This window comes from Pyrgilauda ruficollis, unplaced genomic scaffold (genome assembly GCF_017590135.1).
Source record: "Pyrgilauda ruficollis isolate IOZ18807 unplaced genomic scaffold, ASM1759013v1 scaffold88, whole genome shotgun sequence".
Taxonomy (NCBI): domain Eukaryota; kingdom Metazoa; phylum Chordata; class Aves; order Passeriformes; family Passeridae; genus Pyrgilauda; species Pyrgilauda ruficollis.
Genome location: NW_024530821.1, coordinates 744,489 through 759,062, shown reverse-complemented (window position 1 = coordinate 759,062; position 14,574 = coordinate 744,489). Strand labels below are relative to the sequence as shown.

The 14,574-nt window shown below is 59.6% G+C and overlaps 3 protein-coding genes across 3 annotated transcripts in view; 1 reads left to right on the top strand and 2 right to left on the bottom strand.

The window, feature by feature from the left end:
- Nucleotides 1-4,885, top strand: part of LOC121364713 (GRB10-interacting GYF protein 2-like) — a 5,691-nt gene extending 806 nt beyond the window's left edge. The window contains exons 2-5 of the mRNA XM_041488177.1: nt 164-229; nt 2,182-2,486; nt 3,920-4,043; nt 4,275-4,885. Coding sequence (XP_041344111.1) covers nt 164-229; nt 2,182-2,486; nt 3,920-4,043; nt 4,275-4,406 — 627 coding nt within the window. The 3' untranslated portion in view covers nt 4,407-4,885. The remainder of the gene's footprint in view (nt 1-163; nt 230-2,181; nt 2,487-3,919; nt 4,044-4,274) is intronic.
- Nucleotides 4,886-5,203: 318 nt separating this feature from the next.
- LOC121364710 (neurophysin 1-like) lies at nt 5,204-6,661 on the bottom strand. Its single transcript, XM_041488173.1, has 3 exons — nt 6,296-6,661; nt 6,014-6,215; nt 5,204-5,368 (listed from the first exon to the last, which is right to left on the bottom strand). The coding sequence occupies exons 1-3, from the start codon at nt 6,413-6,415 to the stop codon at nt 5,319-5,321; spliced, it is 372 nt and encodes a 123-aa protein (XP_041344107.1). The 5' UTR covers nt 6,416-6,661; the 3' UTR covers nt 5,204-5,318.
- A 1,926-nt stretch (nt 6,662-8,587) lies between these two features.
- Nucleotides 8,588-10,505, bottom strand: LOC121364709 (vasotocin-neurophysin VT). The gene is made up of 3 exons (XM_041488172.1): nt 10,386-10,505; nt 9,761-9,962; nt 8,588-9,152 (listed from the first exon to the last, which is right to left on the bottom strand). Exons 1-3 carry the CDS (start codon nt 10,503-10,505, stop codon nt 8,980-8,982), a joined length of 495 nt encoding a protein of 164 aa, XP_041344106.1. The 3' UTR covers nt 8,588-8,979.
- Nucleotides 10,506-14,574: the final 4,069 nt, after the last annotated feature.

The following is a 14,574-nucleotide window of genomic DNA, read 5'->3' as shown; positions in this document are numbered from 1 at the left end:
CCCCCAAGATCATCCCCTTTTCCCTGTACTTATCTTCTCCACAAATTTTCCTTCCTCCCCGAATCCCCCGCACCATGGGGGGATTCCCAGAATATCCACCCTGGAATTCCCCCCACTCCTGGGGTGATCCCCCCATCCCGCTGTTTTTTCCCCCCTCCCGCAGGTCCCGTCCCCTCTCGGGCGCTGCCGTCCCCTCCCGTGTCCCCCCCGGCGGGAGGAGCAGCTGCCGGTGAGCGGGAGAGGGGCTGGGGGGTCCTGGGGGGTCCCCGGGAGCGGGACTGACCGACCCTGGGGGTGCTGGGGGTCCCCGGAGCCGGGACTGACCCATCTTGGGGATCCTGGGCGTCCTGGGGGGGTCCCCGGGACCGGGACTGACCGACCCTGGGGGTGCTGGGGGTCCCCGGGAGCGGGACTGATCGATCCTGGGGGTGCTGGGGGTCCCCGGAGCCGGGACTGATCGATCCTGGGGGTCCTCGGGAGCGGGGCTGACCCATCTTGGGGGTCCTGGGTGGGGTCCCAGGACCGGGACTGACCGATTCTGGGGGTGCTGGGGGTCCCCGGGACAGGGTTTTACCGATCCTGGGGGTCCTGGGGAGTCCCCGGGTCAGGGTCTGACAAATCCTGGGGGTCCTGGGGGTCCCCTGGACCGGGACTGATCGATCCTGGGGGTGCTGGGGGTCCTGGGGGGTCCCCTGGACCAGGACTGACCGATCCTGGGGGTCCCCGGGCCCGGGTCTGACCGGTCCCCCCGTCCCTTTCCCGCAGCCGCCCGCGCTGCGCCCCTGACCGGAGCCAGCGACCCCCGCGGGATGGAGCCGGGACCCCCCGAGGGGAATAAAGGGGCTGGGGGGATTCGGGCTCGGCTCTGGTGATGGAGGGGCTCGCCTGGGCGTGGGATGGTGGGAGGGGGTGGCACCTGTGCCGCGGGGACAGTGGCGTCCCTCGGGCTGCGGTCCCGTGTCCGGGCGGGGTTTGTGTCCCCAGAGGGATGGCGTGTCCCCTGGGGGGCAGGGGTGGCGGTCCTTGGGACACGGCTCGGGAATTCGTGTCCCGTGGGGGCGGGTGCCGAGTTTGGGGGGCCGTGTCCCGTGGGCGGTGGGTTCCCCGTTCCTCAGGGATCCGCCTCCGTGTCCGGCGGGGGGTCTGTGTCCCTGTCCTGTGTCCCTGTCCCGTGTCCCGTGGCGGTGTCCCTGCCCCACGGGTGTCCCTGTCCCAGGGATGTCCATGTCCCCTGGCTGTCCCTGCCCTGTGTAGGGTGTCCCTGTCCCTGCCGGTGTCCTTGCCCCAGGGATGTCCGTGTCCCCGGGCTATTCCTGTCCCATGGAGGGTGTCCCTGTCCCACGGGTGTCCGTGTCCCACAGGAGTCCCTGTCCCGTGTAGGGTGTCCCTATCCCCGCCGGTGTCCGTGTGTCCCATGGCTGTCCCTGTCCCAGGGATGTCCGTGCCCCCTGGCTATCTCTGTCCCACGAGTGCCTCTGTCCCACGAGTGCCCCTGTCCCACGGGTGCCCCTGTCCCGTGTAGGCTCAGGGATCCGCCTCCATGTCCGGCGGGGGGTCTGTGTCCCTGTCCTGTGTCCCTGTCCCGTGTCCCGTGGCGGTGTCCCTGTCCCACGGGTGTCCCTGTCCCGTGTCCCTGTCCCGTGTAGGGTGCCCCTGCCTCAGGGATGTCCGCATCCCCTGGCTGTCCCTGTCCCGTGTAGGGTGTCCTTGCCCCACGAATGTCGGTGTCCCCTGGCTGTCCCTATCTCCTGTGGAGAACCCTGTCCCCGCCGGTGTCCGTGTGTCCCACGGGTGTCCGTGTCCCATGGGAGTCCCTGTCCCGTGTAGGGTGTCCCTGTCCCCGCCAGTGTCCGTGTTCCCTATCCCTGTCCCCTGTAGGGTGTCCCTGCCCCAGGGATGTCCGTGTTCCCTGACTGTCCCTGCCCCGTGTAGGGTGTCCTCCTCCCCGCCGGTGTCCCTGCCCCACGGGTGTCCGTGCCCCAGGGATGTCCGTGTCCCCGGGCTGTCCCTGTCTCATGCAGGGTGTCCCTGCCCCACGGGTATCCGTGTGTCCCACGGGTGTCCCTGCCCCACGGGTGTCCTACTGGGGGGTGGGAGAAGGCAGTGGGGTTTGGATTGATGAGGGGCAGGGAGGAGTGGGGATGGGCGGACTGGAATCACCGTGGGGCAGGGGAGGGTCAGGGTGTTGGGGCTGGGAGCACTGTGGGGCAGGGAAGAGTGTGGATGGTGGGACTGGATTCACCGTGGGGCAGGGTGCTGGGGCTGGCTCTGCTGTGGGGCAGTCTGGGGAGAGCCCGCTGTGCTCCCAGCCCCGGGCAGGAGCTCAGTGCCCTCCCCTCCTCCCGCAGGGCGGAGTTCAGGGCCGAGGTGCTGCAGATGAAGCGGGAGGAGCGCCTGGCTGCCGAGGGCTCGCCGGAGGAGCAGGAGGAGCACCGGCGGCTGATGGCCTGGAACGAGGAGGAGAACGCCCGGCAGAGGGCTCGCAGGTCAGCACGGCCCCTGCAGGGCCAGGGAGGCACTGCCCTGCCTGCTTTGGCTTCTGCTCAGGCAGGACTGAGCCCAGTCAGAGTCTGGGATAATATCTACAGAGAAGCTTGGGCAGGGCCATTCCTGGGTTAGGAACTGGTTCATGGCCGGGCCCAGTGGGGATTGGTCACTCCCAGTCACCAGAGGTGTCCCAGGGGGCAGGGCTGGGCCCAGCCCTGTTTGATGTCTTTGCTCCTCATGGATGGAGTTCTCCACCAGCAGATTTGCAGGTGACACTGAGCTGGGTGTGAGGGTGGCTCTGCTGCAGGGCAGGAGGGCTCTGCAGAGGGCCCTGCACAGGCTGGATCCAGGGGCTGAATCCAAGGAAATGAGGGTTAATGAGACCAAGTGTGGGGTCCTGCACAACAACCCCTGAGCACTACAGGCTGGGGACAGAGGGGCTGGACAGCAGCCAGGCAGAAAGGGACCTGCAGGGACTGAGAGACAGCAGGCTGGACATGAGCCAGCAGTGTGCCCAGGTGGCCAAGAAAGCCAATGGCTGCTGGCCTGGATCAGGAATGGTGTGGCCAGCAGGAGCAAGGAAGGGGTTCTTCCCCTGTGCTCAGCACTAGTGAGGCCACACCTCAAGTGCTGTGTCCAGTTCTGAGCCCCCAGTTTAGGAAGGACATGGAGAGGCTGGAGTGTGTCCAGGGGAAGGTCTGGAGCTCAAGTCCTGGTAGGAGCAGCTGAGGGAGCTCAGCCTGGGCAGAAGGAGGCTCAAGGGAGACCTTGTCACTCCACAACTCCCTGACAGGAGGGTGCAGCCAGGATGGGTCAGGATCTGCAGCCTGGGAGCAGAGGACAAGAGGACACAGCCTTTTCCACCCTAATGATTCTGTGGTTCTGGCTGTCGTTGTGTTCGAGGGTGCCAGGACGACGGAAGAGATGAGAATCTTGACTCCATGTTTCAGAAGGCTGATTTGTTATATTATGATATTATATTAAAATGCTATACTAAAGCTATACTAAAAAGAATAGAGAGAAAGGATCTATCAGAAAACTAGAAAGGAATGGAAAGGAATGAATAAGAAAAACTTGTGACAGACAGAGAGTCTGACACAGCTGGACCATCACTGGTCATCAAGTAAAAACAATCCACATGGACCAACGAAAGATGCACCTGTTGCATTCCACAGCAGCAGGTAATTATTGTTTCTCTTTTCTTCTGAGGCTTCTCAGCTTCTCAGGAGAAAAAATCCTGGCAAAGGGATTTTCATAAGATACCACAGTGACTGGGAAATCCTGACCTTTTTAAATTAATCTGCCTGTGCAGCTGTCGTGGTTCCTGTGCCTTTTGCTGCTGAGGGCCAAGTCCAGATGCTCTGGGCAGCCTCCTGCTCTCCTGGGGATGGATATGTCACCTCCTCCATCAGATTTTCCTTCTGTCTAGCAGAGAGGAGAGACTCAGGAAAGAAGAGGAGGAGCAGAAGAGGAGGAAGTCAGAGATTGCCGAGAAACAGGCCAGGAAAATGGAGGCTTTCCTGGAGGAGAAGGAGAAGGAGGTTCTCCAGCTGCAGGTAAGAGCAGCTGGTGCCTCCTGGGAAGCAGGCTGCCAGAATTCCCTGCCAGGGAGCCATGTGGAAGCCGTGGGCTTGTTTTCCACAGATTTTTCAGCTGGCAGCTGGGAACAAAAGTGCCAGCACCTTCCAGGGGTGTTGACAGCACATGGATGGGAGAGAGCTTGAGCCAGAGCTCTGGGAACAGGGTGGGATAATCCTGAGGGGGACAATCCTTGTCCTTTGCTTCAGGAGGAAGCCAAAAACTTCATCACCCCCGAGAACCTGGAGGCACGGATCGAGGAGTGCCTGGACAACCCACGGAACTACAACTTCGCCATCGACAAGGACGGGCGGATCGTCAAGCGCACGGTGCTCTCATAGCACCCTGGCAGGGGGCTCCCGGCCTGCCTTGTGTCCAGAGCCCCCCAGAAAACACAGATCCTTCCTTGGAATGTGTAAATTGGCAACAGAAGTGGTGGAGAAGGGGTCTGGCTGTGCTGCCTCCAAAGGGTTAACCCCTGTGGGAAAAGGGGGTGAGGGGAAACTTGGAGGCTCCAGCAGCCTGGCTCAGCCCTGTTGCTGTGCCTGTGATCCCACCTCCCACGTGTTTGGATCCCTGCTGCCTTCACACACAGCGTAGGAGCAGGAGCAGTCCCGAGGCAGAGCCTGGCTCAGCTCCTCGCTGTCAGCTCCTCTGGATGCTTCCAAAAGCAAACGAGGGCTGAATGAATTTGTAGGAAACACTGACCTTCCCTTTTTTGTTGTTGGGGGAAGGAATTAATTGTAATCTTGATTTCACACTTCAAACCCTCCTTTGCACATCCCTTGGTGTGGCTGAATAAGAAAATGTGTCTGAATGATCCAGGATTTCTGGTGTCTCCTTATTCTTCCCTTTAGGCTTAATTTATTCATCACCACTGAAGGTATAGATAAAATTGTAATAACATTGGGTGTTTTGGGTTGTTGGGGTCTTGCAGGCTGTTAGCTTTGTCCTAAAACTTCTGGTTTTGGGCTGCCCAGTGTTGAGCCATGGTCTGCAGGTCCCTCCCTCCTTCCCTCCCTCCCTCAGTTCATTGACCTGAAACCCTCACTTTTTACCTCCGCTTTTCCCTAAAAGTGGCTTCTTCTCCCGAGCCTGCACCTCAACCAGACGAACACACAAAACCCACAGACTTATGTCTGGATTGTTTTTCTGTCCAAGTTTTATTTCTAATTAAGCTCATCACTTCAGTCTGACTCACAGCCTGGAGTGGGGCTGGGGCAGCGATGGATGCGGGATCCCTCCCGGGTGGGCTACACAAACAGCAGCTCCTGGTCACAGGATGAGTCAGTGCCACAGCCCTCTGAGGGGAGAAAGGGGGGAGTGTGAAATCAGGCAGCACCCACCAGACCCCAGGGAACCCCCAAAACGGCCCCCAGAGATCCCTGAAACAGCCCCCGGGGACCCTCTGAACCAGCTCCCAGAGATCCCTGAAACAGTCCTCAAGGACTCCCCAGACTAGCTCCCAGGGACCCCTAAAACAGCCCCTAGAGATCCCCGAAACAGCCCCCAGGGACCCCAAAAGCAGCCCCCAGAAATCCCCCAAACATCCAGAGACCCCCCGGCGCTGGGGTTTAATGAGCTCGTGCTCACTCCGTTCTCTGCTGCTTCCTGGGATTTACAGCAGGATCTCTGTAGTTTAATTTAGGAAGGAGGGGGGATTTTGAGGAAAAACGAAGAGCAGGAGGGGACGTGGCTCCTGCACTTACTCAGCCCCCAAAATTTGTTTGTTTCCCTCTGCCCCAAACCCTCCTGGTCTCATCCCTTCCCTGGGTCTGGATAGCTCATGGAGCGTGGTCTGGCTGTCGGGGCGATGGATAGACACACGGACGGGACAAAGACAATCCCTTGGGCATCCTCCCCTTTCTCACTGTTCTAAGAACCCTGGATTCCCTCCCGGGTGTGCGAGGGCTCAGGACAGGGATCCCGGGATCCCGTGCCCCCTCACCGGTGCTGCAGCAGATGCCGGGAGCGGCGCAGCTCCCCCCGGAGCCGCAGGGTTTGCGTCCCGACTCGCAGGGGGTGGGCAGGAAGTTTTCCTCCTGGCAGCGCAGCGTCTCCGAGGTGCCGATGTAGCAGCCCAGCTCCTCCCCGCAGCAGATGTTGGGCCCGAAGCAGTGGCCCTTGTTCCGGGGACCGCAGGGCAGGCACTGCTCGGGGAACGGGGGAAAGGAAGGTTGGGAGGAGGGAAGGATGGGGTTGGGAGCGCCCCGAGCCACCAGGACCTTACCTTCCTGATGTCCATGTCCAGCACAGCGCGTTTGCCCCCGATGGGGCAGTTCTGGATGTAGCAAGCGGAGGAGAGAGTCAGGAGCCCCAGGAGACAGAGGGCCAGAGCCTTGCAGGACATAGCGGCGGGACGGGGGGGAATTTTGGCTGCTCATCCCAACAGCTGGCCCTGTATTTATAGTCCTGGCTCCTACTTAGGGATTCTGGTACCGGCGTCACCAGTGTTCCTTAAAAACCACAAGGCATTGCTGCCCACAGCAGAGGGCAAGGCTAATAGCCGGAGGTCGAGGACGTGAGGTCAAGGACGAGCTGTTGGTTTGCTCCTCTGTGATGAGTCTGGCAGCAGCAGGGATGTGTGGAGGTTGTGGATGGAGCTGGATGGGCATATGGAGGTTGTGGATGGACGTGTGGAGGTTGTGGATGGAGCTGGAGGAATGTGTGGAGGTTGTGAATGGACATATGGAGGTTGTGGATGGAGCTGGATGGGCATATGGAGGTTGTGGATGGACATGTGGAGGTTGTGGATAGAGCTGGATGGGCATATGGAGGTTGTGGATGGACGTGTGGAGGTTGTGGATTGAGTCTGGGCTTGGGGCCCTCCTCTGGCAGCCACTTTGGGCTGCTGGGCTGTGGTGTATCCCATTGGGAACCCCTCTGGCATGGGGAGGGTAGGGATGAAGGAAGGCAGCTGCAGGTGGGATGTGTCCACCCAGGAGTGGGGTGAGAGAGGTGTGTGTTTCCCTTGGCTTCAAATCCCTCTGGGTGGGAAGAAGCAACCCCATATCCTTTGGGATCATCCATGGGATTGTCCTTGTTGGTCCTGTCCACCCATCCGTGCATGGCCTTTGGGGGCTGCTCAGCACTGGGCTCATCCTGCTCTGGGATAACAGTGACACCCAGCCCATCCCCACCCGTGTTCATCCAACAGCTCCAAAGCCACCTGAGAACACCAAACCTCCCGGGCAAAGGCCTGAAATCCCAAATTTCCCCACTGCTCCTCCTTGGAGCTGCACACAGGGATTCAGTGAGGTGCCCTGAGCCACATCACCAGCAGACAAAGCCCCCCCTCCTCCTCCCTGAGAAGCAGTGCTGAGGATGAGGCCGAAGGCTGACGCAACCACCCAAGGTCCTGCTCACCCCAGCCCCTTGCCTTCCTTATCCCAATTAGGAGCTTCCCAGCTTGAATAAATTTCCTTGCTGAGGACAAACCTTGACGTCCACTGAGATCGTTACCCTGCACTGGCTTAATTGGGAATTAGGCAGCCCGGAGCAGGACAGCCATGACCTTTTCCTGTCCCTCTGGCTTGCTTCAAAATCCACCACTTAGCGAGGGTGGCACGAGGGCAGCCGGGTCCCTGTCACCCACCCGGGGTCAGTCCCAGTCCCTGGGGACAAGGCAGGCACTGGGATCCATGGTAATGGGTTGGAAATGGGGCTCAGCACCTGCTGTGTGCTGTCCCAGCAGCTCAGCTCCGGCTGCAGCACAGCGTGGAGGGAGGGAATTGTCACCCCAGAGCCCCCGTGGCTGCTCCAGGGGTGCCCAGACCCCTGCAGGACATGTCTCAGGGAGACAAATATGGAAAAACCCGTTATCAGCCCCTGGTGCTTTTTGGGGACTCGATTTTTGCCTGATTTTGAGATGTTCAGATGGAGCATTCCCAGCTCAGCCACTCATTCCCAGTGCTGCAGGAATGTTGGGGGTTCACATCCTGCTTCTTGGAAAAGTCCAAGTGCTAGAGCTGGGCTGAAAGCCCAATTCCCTCATCCCAGCTTGGAGTCCCTCATCCATGCTGGTGTCACCACTTTCCCGATGATTTTGGGGTGATTTGGGGTCGCTCCCCTCTCCAGGGCTGGGATCAGATGCTGGCTGTGGGAAGCAGATCCTGGACCAATCCTGCATTCCCTGCAGGGAGCTGCCGTGGGCAGGATGGATCCCGCCGTGCCAGGGAGCTCCACCTCCCCGGAGGTGCCACCTCCCTCAGGGACAGTATAAAGGACGAGCTGTCCCCTGTGCCCTGGCCAGTCCCAGCCCGGAGAGACCTCGGAGCAAGGACCCTGCAGGGTAAGAGAGCCGGGAGAGGGGTGGGATACCCCAAATTCTGGGGGTGACTGGGGGATAACGGGGGCTGATCCTCCCTGTTGGGATCCAGAGGGGATGGGGAAAGATGAGACCAACCCTGGAGGGGGTCTTTAGAGCTGGGAGCCCAAAACTCTCTGCTCTTGAGGAATCTGGGGTGCTTTTCCCAAGGAAAGAGCTTTTCCTTACTTTTTATCATTTTTAGTAGATGCTGTGCTGATTGCTGAAGGCAGCGAGGCCCCAAATCTGTCCCAAAGAGGTAAGGTGACAGTGGCACACCCCAGCTGTCCCCAGTCCCCTGGGGCTGGGGATGCTGCTGGGTGGGACTCCAGATCCCAAATTCCAGCTCTGCCCAAGCTCCTTCCCCCAGGAGCTAAAATGACAGAGCCCAAATCCTGCACCCAGCCCATCCGAACCACCTGCACTCTGCCAGGATCTGGGGACAGAAGGACCCTCCAGCACCCCCATCCTGAGCCCCAGCCAGATCCCCTGGAGCCCCCAGGAGCCACCCCAGCGCCCAGGACGAGGCCACCACAGTGCACGAGGGCTTTTATTGGGTCTCCTATGTACAGAGCCGAGGTGGGGGGCTCGGTCAGGATGGGGGGGTCTCAGAGCAGGGGGTGCTTGCCCTGCTGCTGCTGCCGGTTTGCCAAGTGCATGAGCTTGAGGAGCAGATCTCCGGCCGAGCCATCCAGCACCGTCAGGTTCTTCTCCTCCTCCGCCGCCTCCTGAGCGCCCTCGCTGCCCTCGCCCAGGCAGCCGCTGTCCATGGCACACGTGTCTGCCGCAGGAAGCAAAACGTGCCCGTGGAACAGGTTATTTGGGATCGTCAGGGGCTCGTTTTCGGCTGGGGAAGGGGTTGGTGGCAGCACGGTTCGTGCTCCAGTTTATCTCTCCTGTTAAGCAGGGAGCGGGGCTGGAATTTCTGGCACATCAGAGAGGATGTGCTGGCCAGGAAAAGCTCGTGGTGGGTCAGCAAGGAGCTGTGAGCCCAATCCTTCAAATCAGAATGGTTTGGGTTGGAAGGGACTTTCAAAAAACCTCTTGTGCCACTCCCTGGCATGGGCAGGGACACCTCCCACTGTCCCAGGCTGCTCCAAGCCCTGTCCAGCCTGGCCTTGGACACTTCCAGGGATCCAGGGGCATCCACAGCTTCTCTGGGCACTCTGTGCCAGGGCCTCCCCACCCTCCCAGGGAACAATTCCTTCCTTACAGTCAGCCTGAATCCAAATTATCTCCGAACGCTTCCATTCCACCCCTCACTTTCCCCCCCACCAAAACTAAACCCCACCAGCAGACAACCTTTACCTGCCGAGCCCTCCCCGTTGCCATCCCTCCCTGCTCCCCACCCTCCCCGGTGTCCCCTCCGCGGTGTCGGTGCCCGGTTACCGGCGGTGCAGCAGATGCCGGGCGCGGCGCAGCGGCCCCCGGAGCCGCAGGGCTGCCCGCCGGGCTGGCAGGGCGAGGGCAGCAAATCCTCCTGGGCACAGCGCCGCGTCTCCGCCGTGCCCAGGTAGCAGCCCAGCTCCGCTCCGCAGCAGATGCCGGGCCCGAAGCAGTTCCCTCTGTTGCCGGGACCGCAGGGCAGGCACTGCGGGAAGGAGCTGCCTCAGTGCCCGCACCCCGAACAAACCCTCCTTGCACCCCCTTGGATCAGAAAGCCCCGCGAGAATGCCCCCCTGGGTATGGAAAGCAGCTCCTCTTCCAGCTCCTGGAGGTGCCACACTGCCACCAGCAATGGTGACCTCGTGTCCCCGCTTTGGGGTGTCCCCATGACCTCCCTGTCCCCTCTCCGTGCGCTGTCCTGTCCTGCTCCCCCAGCCCAGCCTCTTCTCCAGGTGCCAACAGCGCTTTGGAGCTGTCACTCCCCTCCACTGCCCCATCGCGTGTCCCCCTGCCACCCAAAAACCCCTCTGCTCCCGGCAGCCTGGCACAGCCAGGGGTGCCCAGAGGTGGCAGGGATCACCCCCAGGTCACCGTGTCCCTCCCGTGTCCCCAAGCGCCCATCCCGTACCTGTCGCAGAGCTGTGTCCGCCAGCGCCCGCTTCCCGCCCCGGGGGCAGTTCTGGATGTAGCAGGCGGAGGACAAGGCGAGGAGGCAGAGGAAGGAGAGGGGCAGCGAAGGCTCTGCCATGGTGCAGGGTGCCCGCGGCCGTGCCAGGGGAAGCTGCTCCAGCTGCGTCTGGCCCCGTGCTGAGGGAGCTGCTATTTATGCTGCCATCACCCCTTCCCAGGGGAGGAGGAGGAGGAAGAAGAGGGATGGGTTGGGTTTTTTTTGTTGTTTTTCCTATTTTTTTTTTTTTTTTTTTTTTTTTTTTTTCTTTTTTCCCAAATCGCATCCAAGCAAATCTGTAATTGAGATGATTCAGTGCAGCAGCACTCGGGGCTGGTGAATCCCACCCTTGGCTGCTCCAGGGGGCAGGGACCGGCCCTGGGATGGGTTTGGGAAGGGGCACTGGATGGGCTGGGGGTGGATTCAGGGAGAGATGATCCTTCAGAAGGTGCTGGTTTGGGGAGGGATGGGGGTTTGGAAGCTGCAGTCTGGGGAGGGATGTGGATTTGGGGACAGATGTTCATTTAGGAGATGTGGTCTTGGGAAGGATGCAGATTTTGGGAGAGGTGTTGGTTTGGGGGTAATGCTGGTTTGGGAAGGATGCAGATTTTGGGAAGGGTGTTGGTTTGGGGGTAATGCTGGTCTGGGATGGATGTGGATTTTCGGAGAGGTGCTGGTTTCAGAGGGATGCTGGTCAGGGAGCAATGCTAATTTGGGGAGGAATAAGGGTTTGGAAGGTGCTGCTTTAGAGAGGATTGTTTATTTGGAGGATTCTGATTTGGGATTGATGCTGCTTTGGAAGGATGCAGATTTTGGGAGAGGTGCTGGTTTGGGAAGGGATGCTGCTCTGAAGGGGGGATGGTTTGGGAAGTGGTGTTTGTTTGGAGCATGCTGGCCCAGGAGGGATGCTGCTTTGGGCAGAGATGCTGCTTTGGGGATGCTGCTTTGACTGATGCTGCTCTGGGAGGGGATGCTGGAGGGGAGTGACGGGGCTGGGGCTGGGAGGGACCCCTGGGTGCACAAAAACACCCCAAACCCAGGGGCTGGGCTGCAGCATGGGGGTGCAGGGCAGGACCCTGTCCCCAAAGTGATCCATCAGTGCCACCCACGGCTCTCCTGCCACTTCCCCCTCTTCTCCAAAAAACCAGAAGGGAGGGAAAGCAGTGGGAGAGGGGGGTCCAAAGGAAAAGGCACCTCTGGGGTTGGTACCAGCACATTCACATCACCCATGGGCTGCCAAAAACATCTGTACAGGAAAAACACCATCAGCACCCCCTGCCCCATCCAGCCATGAACATTCCTGCTGTTCCCAGATCCCTTTTCCAGCCGCACCCGGGGCAACCTCAGCAAAGTGAAATTAATGTGCAGAGAGGAATCCGGTGCCTGTGAGTATCCACCCTCTGCTTTTCCACCCCAAAAAAACTGCTGGGACTGGCTGACAGTGATCAGGAGGGTTTGTCTGGGGAGGCTGGACAACGTGGGGGTGCTGCCAGCTGTGGTCCCACCTCTGGAGTGGTTTTATCCTTTACTCATCCTCACATAAGGTGGGGAATTGAGGCAGAGGACCATAAAAATCAGCCTGGACGTCACTTGGGGTGGCTGAACATGTTTCTCCCCTGCCCCTCATTAGTTTCCCTCATTTTCTCCCCCTCATTAACATCCCTTTTCTGCTGGACAAACACCCCAGCCCCATTTAGAGGGAGGGGAATGGTGTTACCCTGGGTGGGGAAGGGGCTGCTCTGCCTGAGCATCCCGAAGGAAATGGATCCCGCTGCAATCCTCCCTGGAAAACCTTGCTGTTTGTTTCCAAGTGCTCTGAAAAGCTCCACAGGAAGCAACGCTGGAGGGGGCTGAACCCCAGAGCACCCCCAAAGGGAAACTGAGGCACAAAGGGAACCATTTTATGTATCAGTGCTGGGGGGTCCCAGCCTGCTCCTGTGATTTTGGAGCACGGCTCAGCCCGGGGGGTGACAGCCCTGGGCTTGGGGGCTTTGCTGGGTGACACGAGGGCGATTTCCCCCCTTCCAGAGGGGTGAGGGTGGCCGCAGCCCCTGACTCAGCTCTCCCTGGGACCGGGGGAGCGGCGAGTTCCCAGATTTGCCCCGTGACGCTGAATCACCCACGCGGGGCAGCCGCGGGGGATTTACCGCCCGGCATCATCAGCACCAGCCTCTCTCCCCCATCCCAGCCCATCCCTGCACAGCGGGAGCCCAATCCCACTTACGTTGCAGGGCCGGGGAGGACGCAAAAGCCCTCGGCTGGGAAAACTTTTCTTTAAAAGAACCCCAAATGTCAGCTCTAAATTGGGTGTTAGGCGCTCGTGCTCCGTCTCTTCATTACTGTATCGTAAAATTACATTAGCCGGGAACGATCTGCATTCAAATGACTCTGTGTCTGGAATGATAACGCGGGAATATGAGATTAAAATGTAATTATGCTCTTTAAAGTCAAGGAAGGTTAATAAAATGTTTTTCCGAGTTGCAGAGGCTCCGCAGCCGCAAGGCAGAATCACTTACGGGAATCAAGGGGAGGATGAGGTGGGAACGGGGAGGGGGAGAGGGGTAGGAAACACAAAAAGGGGGGTTGGGGAGGAAAAGACTGGGGTCACCTGGGGTGAGTCATGGGATAAGGGATCCCAGGGGGGTGGATGGGGTTCCCAGGGGTGGGCAGAGCCAGCCCTGCTGGGCTGTGATGCTCCCTGGTACCCGGGGTACTGCTGGGCCCCCATCCCAGAGAGGATGCTCCCAACAGAGGCCTTGGGTTACTCAGATTCCTACCCCAAATCCTCCCACAGCAGCCCCAGGGTCCCTCCTCTGTCTGCAGCACTGGGTTTGCTCTGCCACGTCCCTGCTCTTCCCCAGAGGCTGCCCCTGGTCCCCTAAAAGCCCCCGCAGGCTGTGGCTGGTGCCAGGGCACTCAGCAGGGTGTCAGTGGCTGCCATCCCCATCCCAGCTCCCCTCGGGAATGAGGGAAATCCCAAAGGGATTGGGAATGGGGCAGCACCCTCAAATCTGCCCCCTTGCTCAGCCAAAATACAGCCCCAGCTCTTGTGGAGACCAGCAAAGGGGCTGGGGCTGCCAGAGGGGCTCAGCCATGGAGATCATGGAATCTTTGAGGTTGGAAAAGCTCTCCAAGATCATAAAATCCAACCATTCCCCCAGTACTGCCAAGGCCACCAATAATCCATGTCCCCAAGGACCACATCCACATGGCTTTTAAACCCCTCCAGGGATGGGGACTTCAGCACTGCCCTGTGCAACTGTGCCAGGGCTGGACAACCCTTTCCATGGAGAAACCTTCCCAAATATCCAACCTGAACATCCCCCTTCCTTCATCAACAGCAGGAGCTTCGTTAGCTCTGGAGCCCCCAGCGAGGTTTGTGGGAGCCCCTTTGGGGCAGGAGAAGGGATGGAGGTGATGGAGCTTGGCTGCAGCACACACAGCTCCCAGGGCCAAAGCTTCACCAGGATAAACGGGAGTGACAGCATTCCACCAGGATAAACCAGAGGGATGCTGAAAAATGGGATGAATTCCACTGATTTCTAGTGACAACATTCCACCAGGATAAACCAGAGGGATGCTGGAAAACGGGATGAATTTCACTGCTTTGTGCATTTCCTGCCCCTGCCGTGGCTGGAGGGGGATGCAGCAGGGAAGGAGAAATTTCTTGAAGGCTTCAGGCTGGCAAGGGAGAGCTCCCTGCTCCTGCCTGGGGGCTCTAGTGCTCCTCAAATGGATCTGTCACTGTCACCATGGCCCCGTGGCTGATGGGTGGTGGGGAGGAGGATCCTGCACCTCCTCCCCTCTCATCACAGATAAAGATGCTCCTCTGCTTCCCTGACAGCTGGAAAACAGCTTTGATGCCTCTTTGAAGGCAGCACAGGCAACGTCAAGACTGGCTGGGGCGCTGCTCTGATCATTTCCACGGGCAAATCCATCCTGCTGGGGCGTGGACGTCACGCCGGGAGGTCACTGACCAACAAGGGATGGATTTGTCCAAAAAATGCTCGAATGCTTTAGAGGAAATTGCTCAGGCTGCAATCAGTTCCATTCCCCAGCTCCCAGGGAGAGAACAGGGTTGAGGATGGGAATAAACGTGCTGGTGGCATCCCTGTGGGAGCTGAAGAGGGATTGCTGTGGGTTCAGGCAG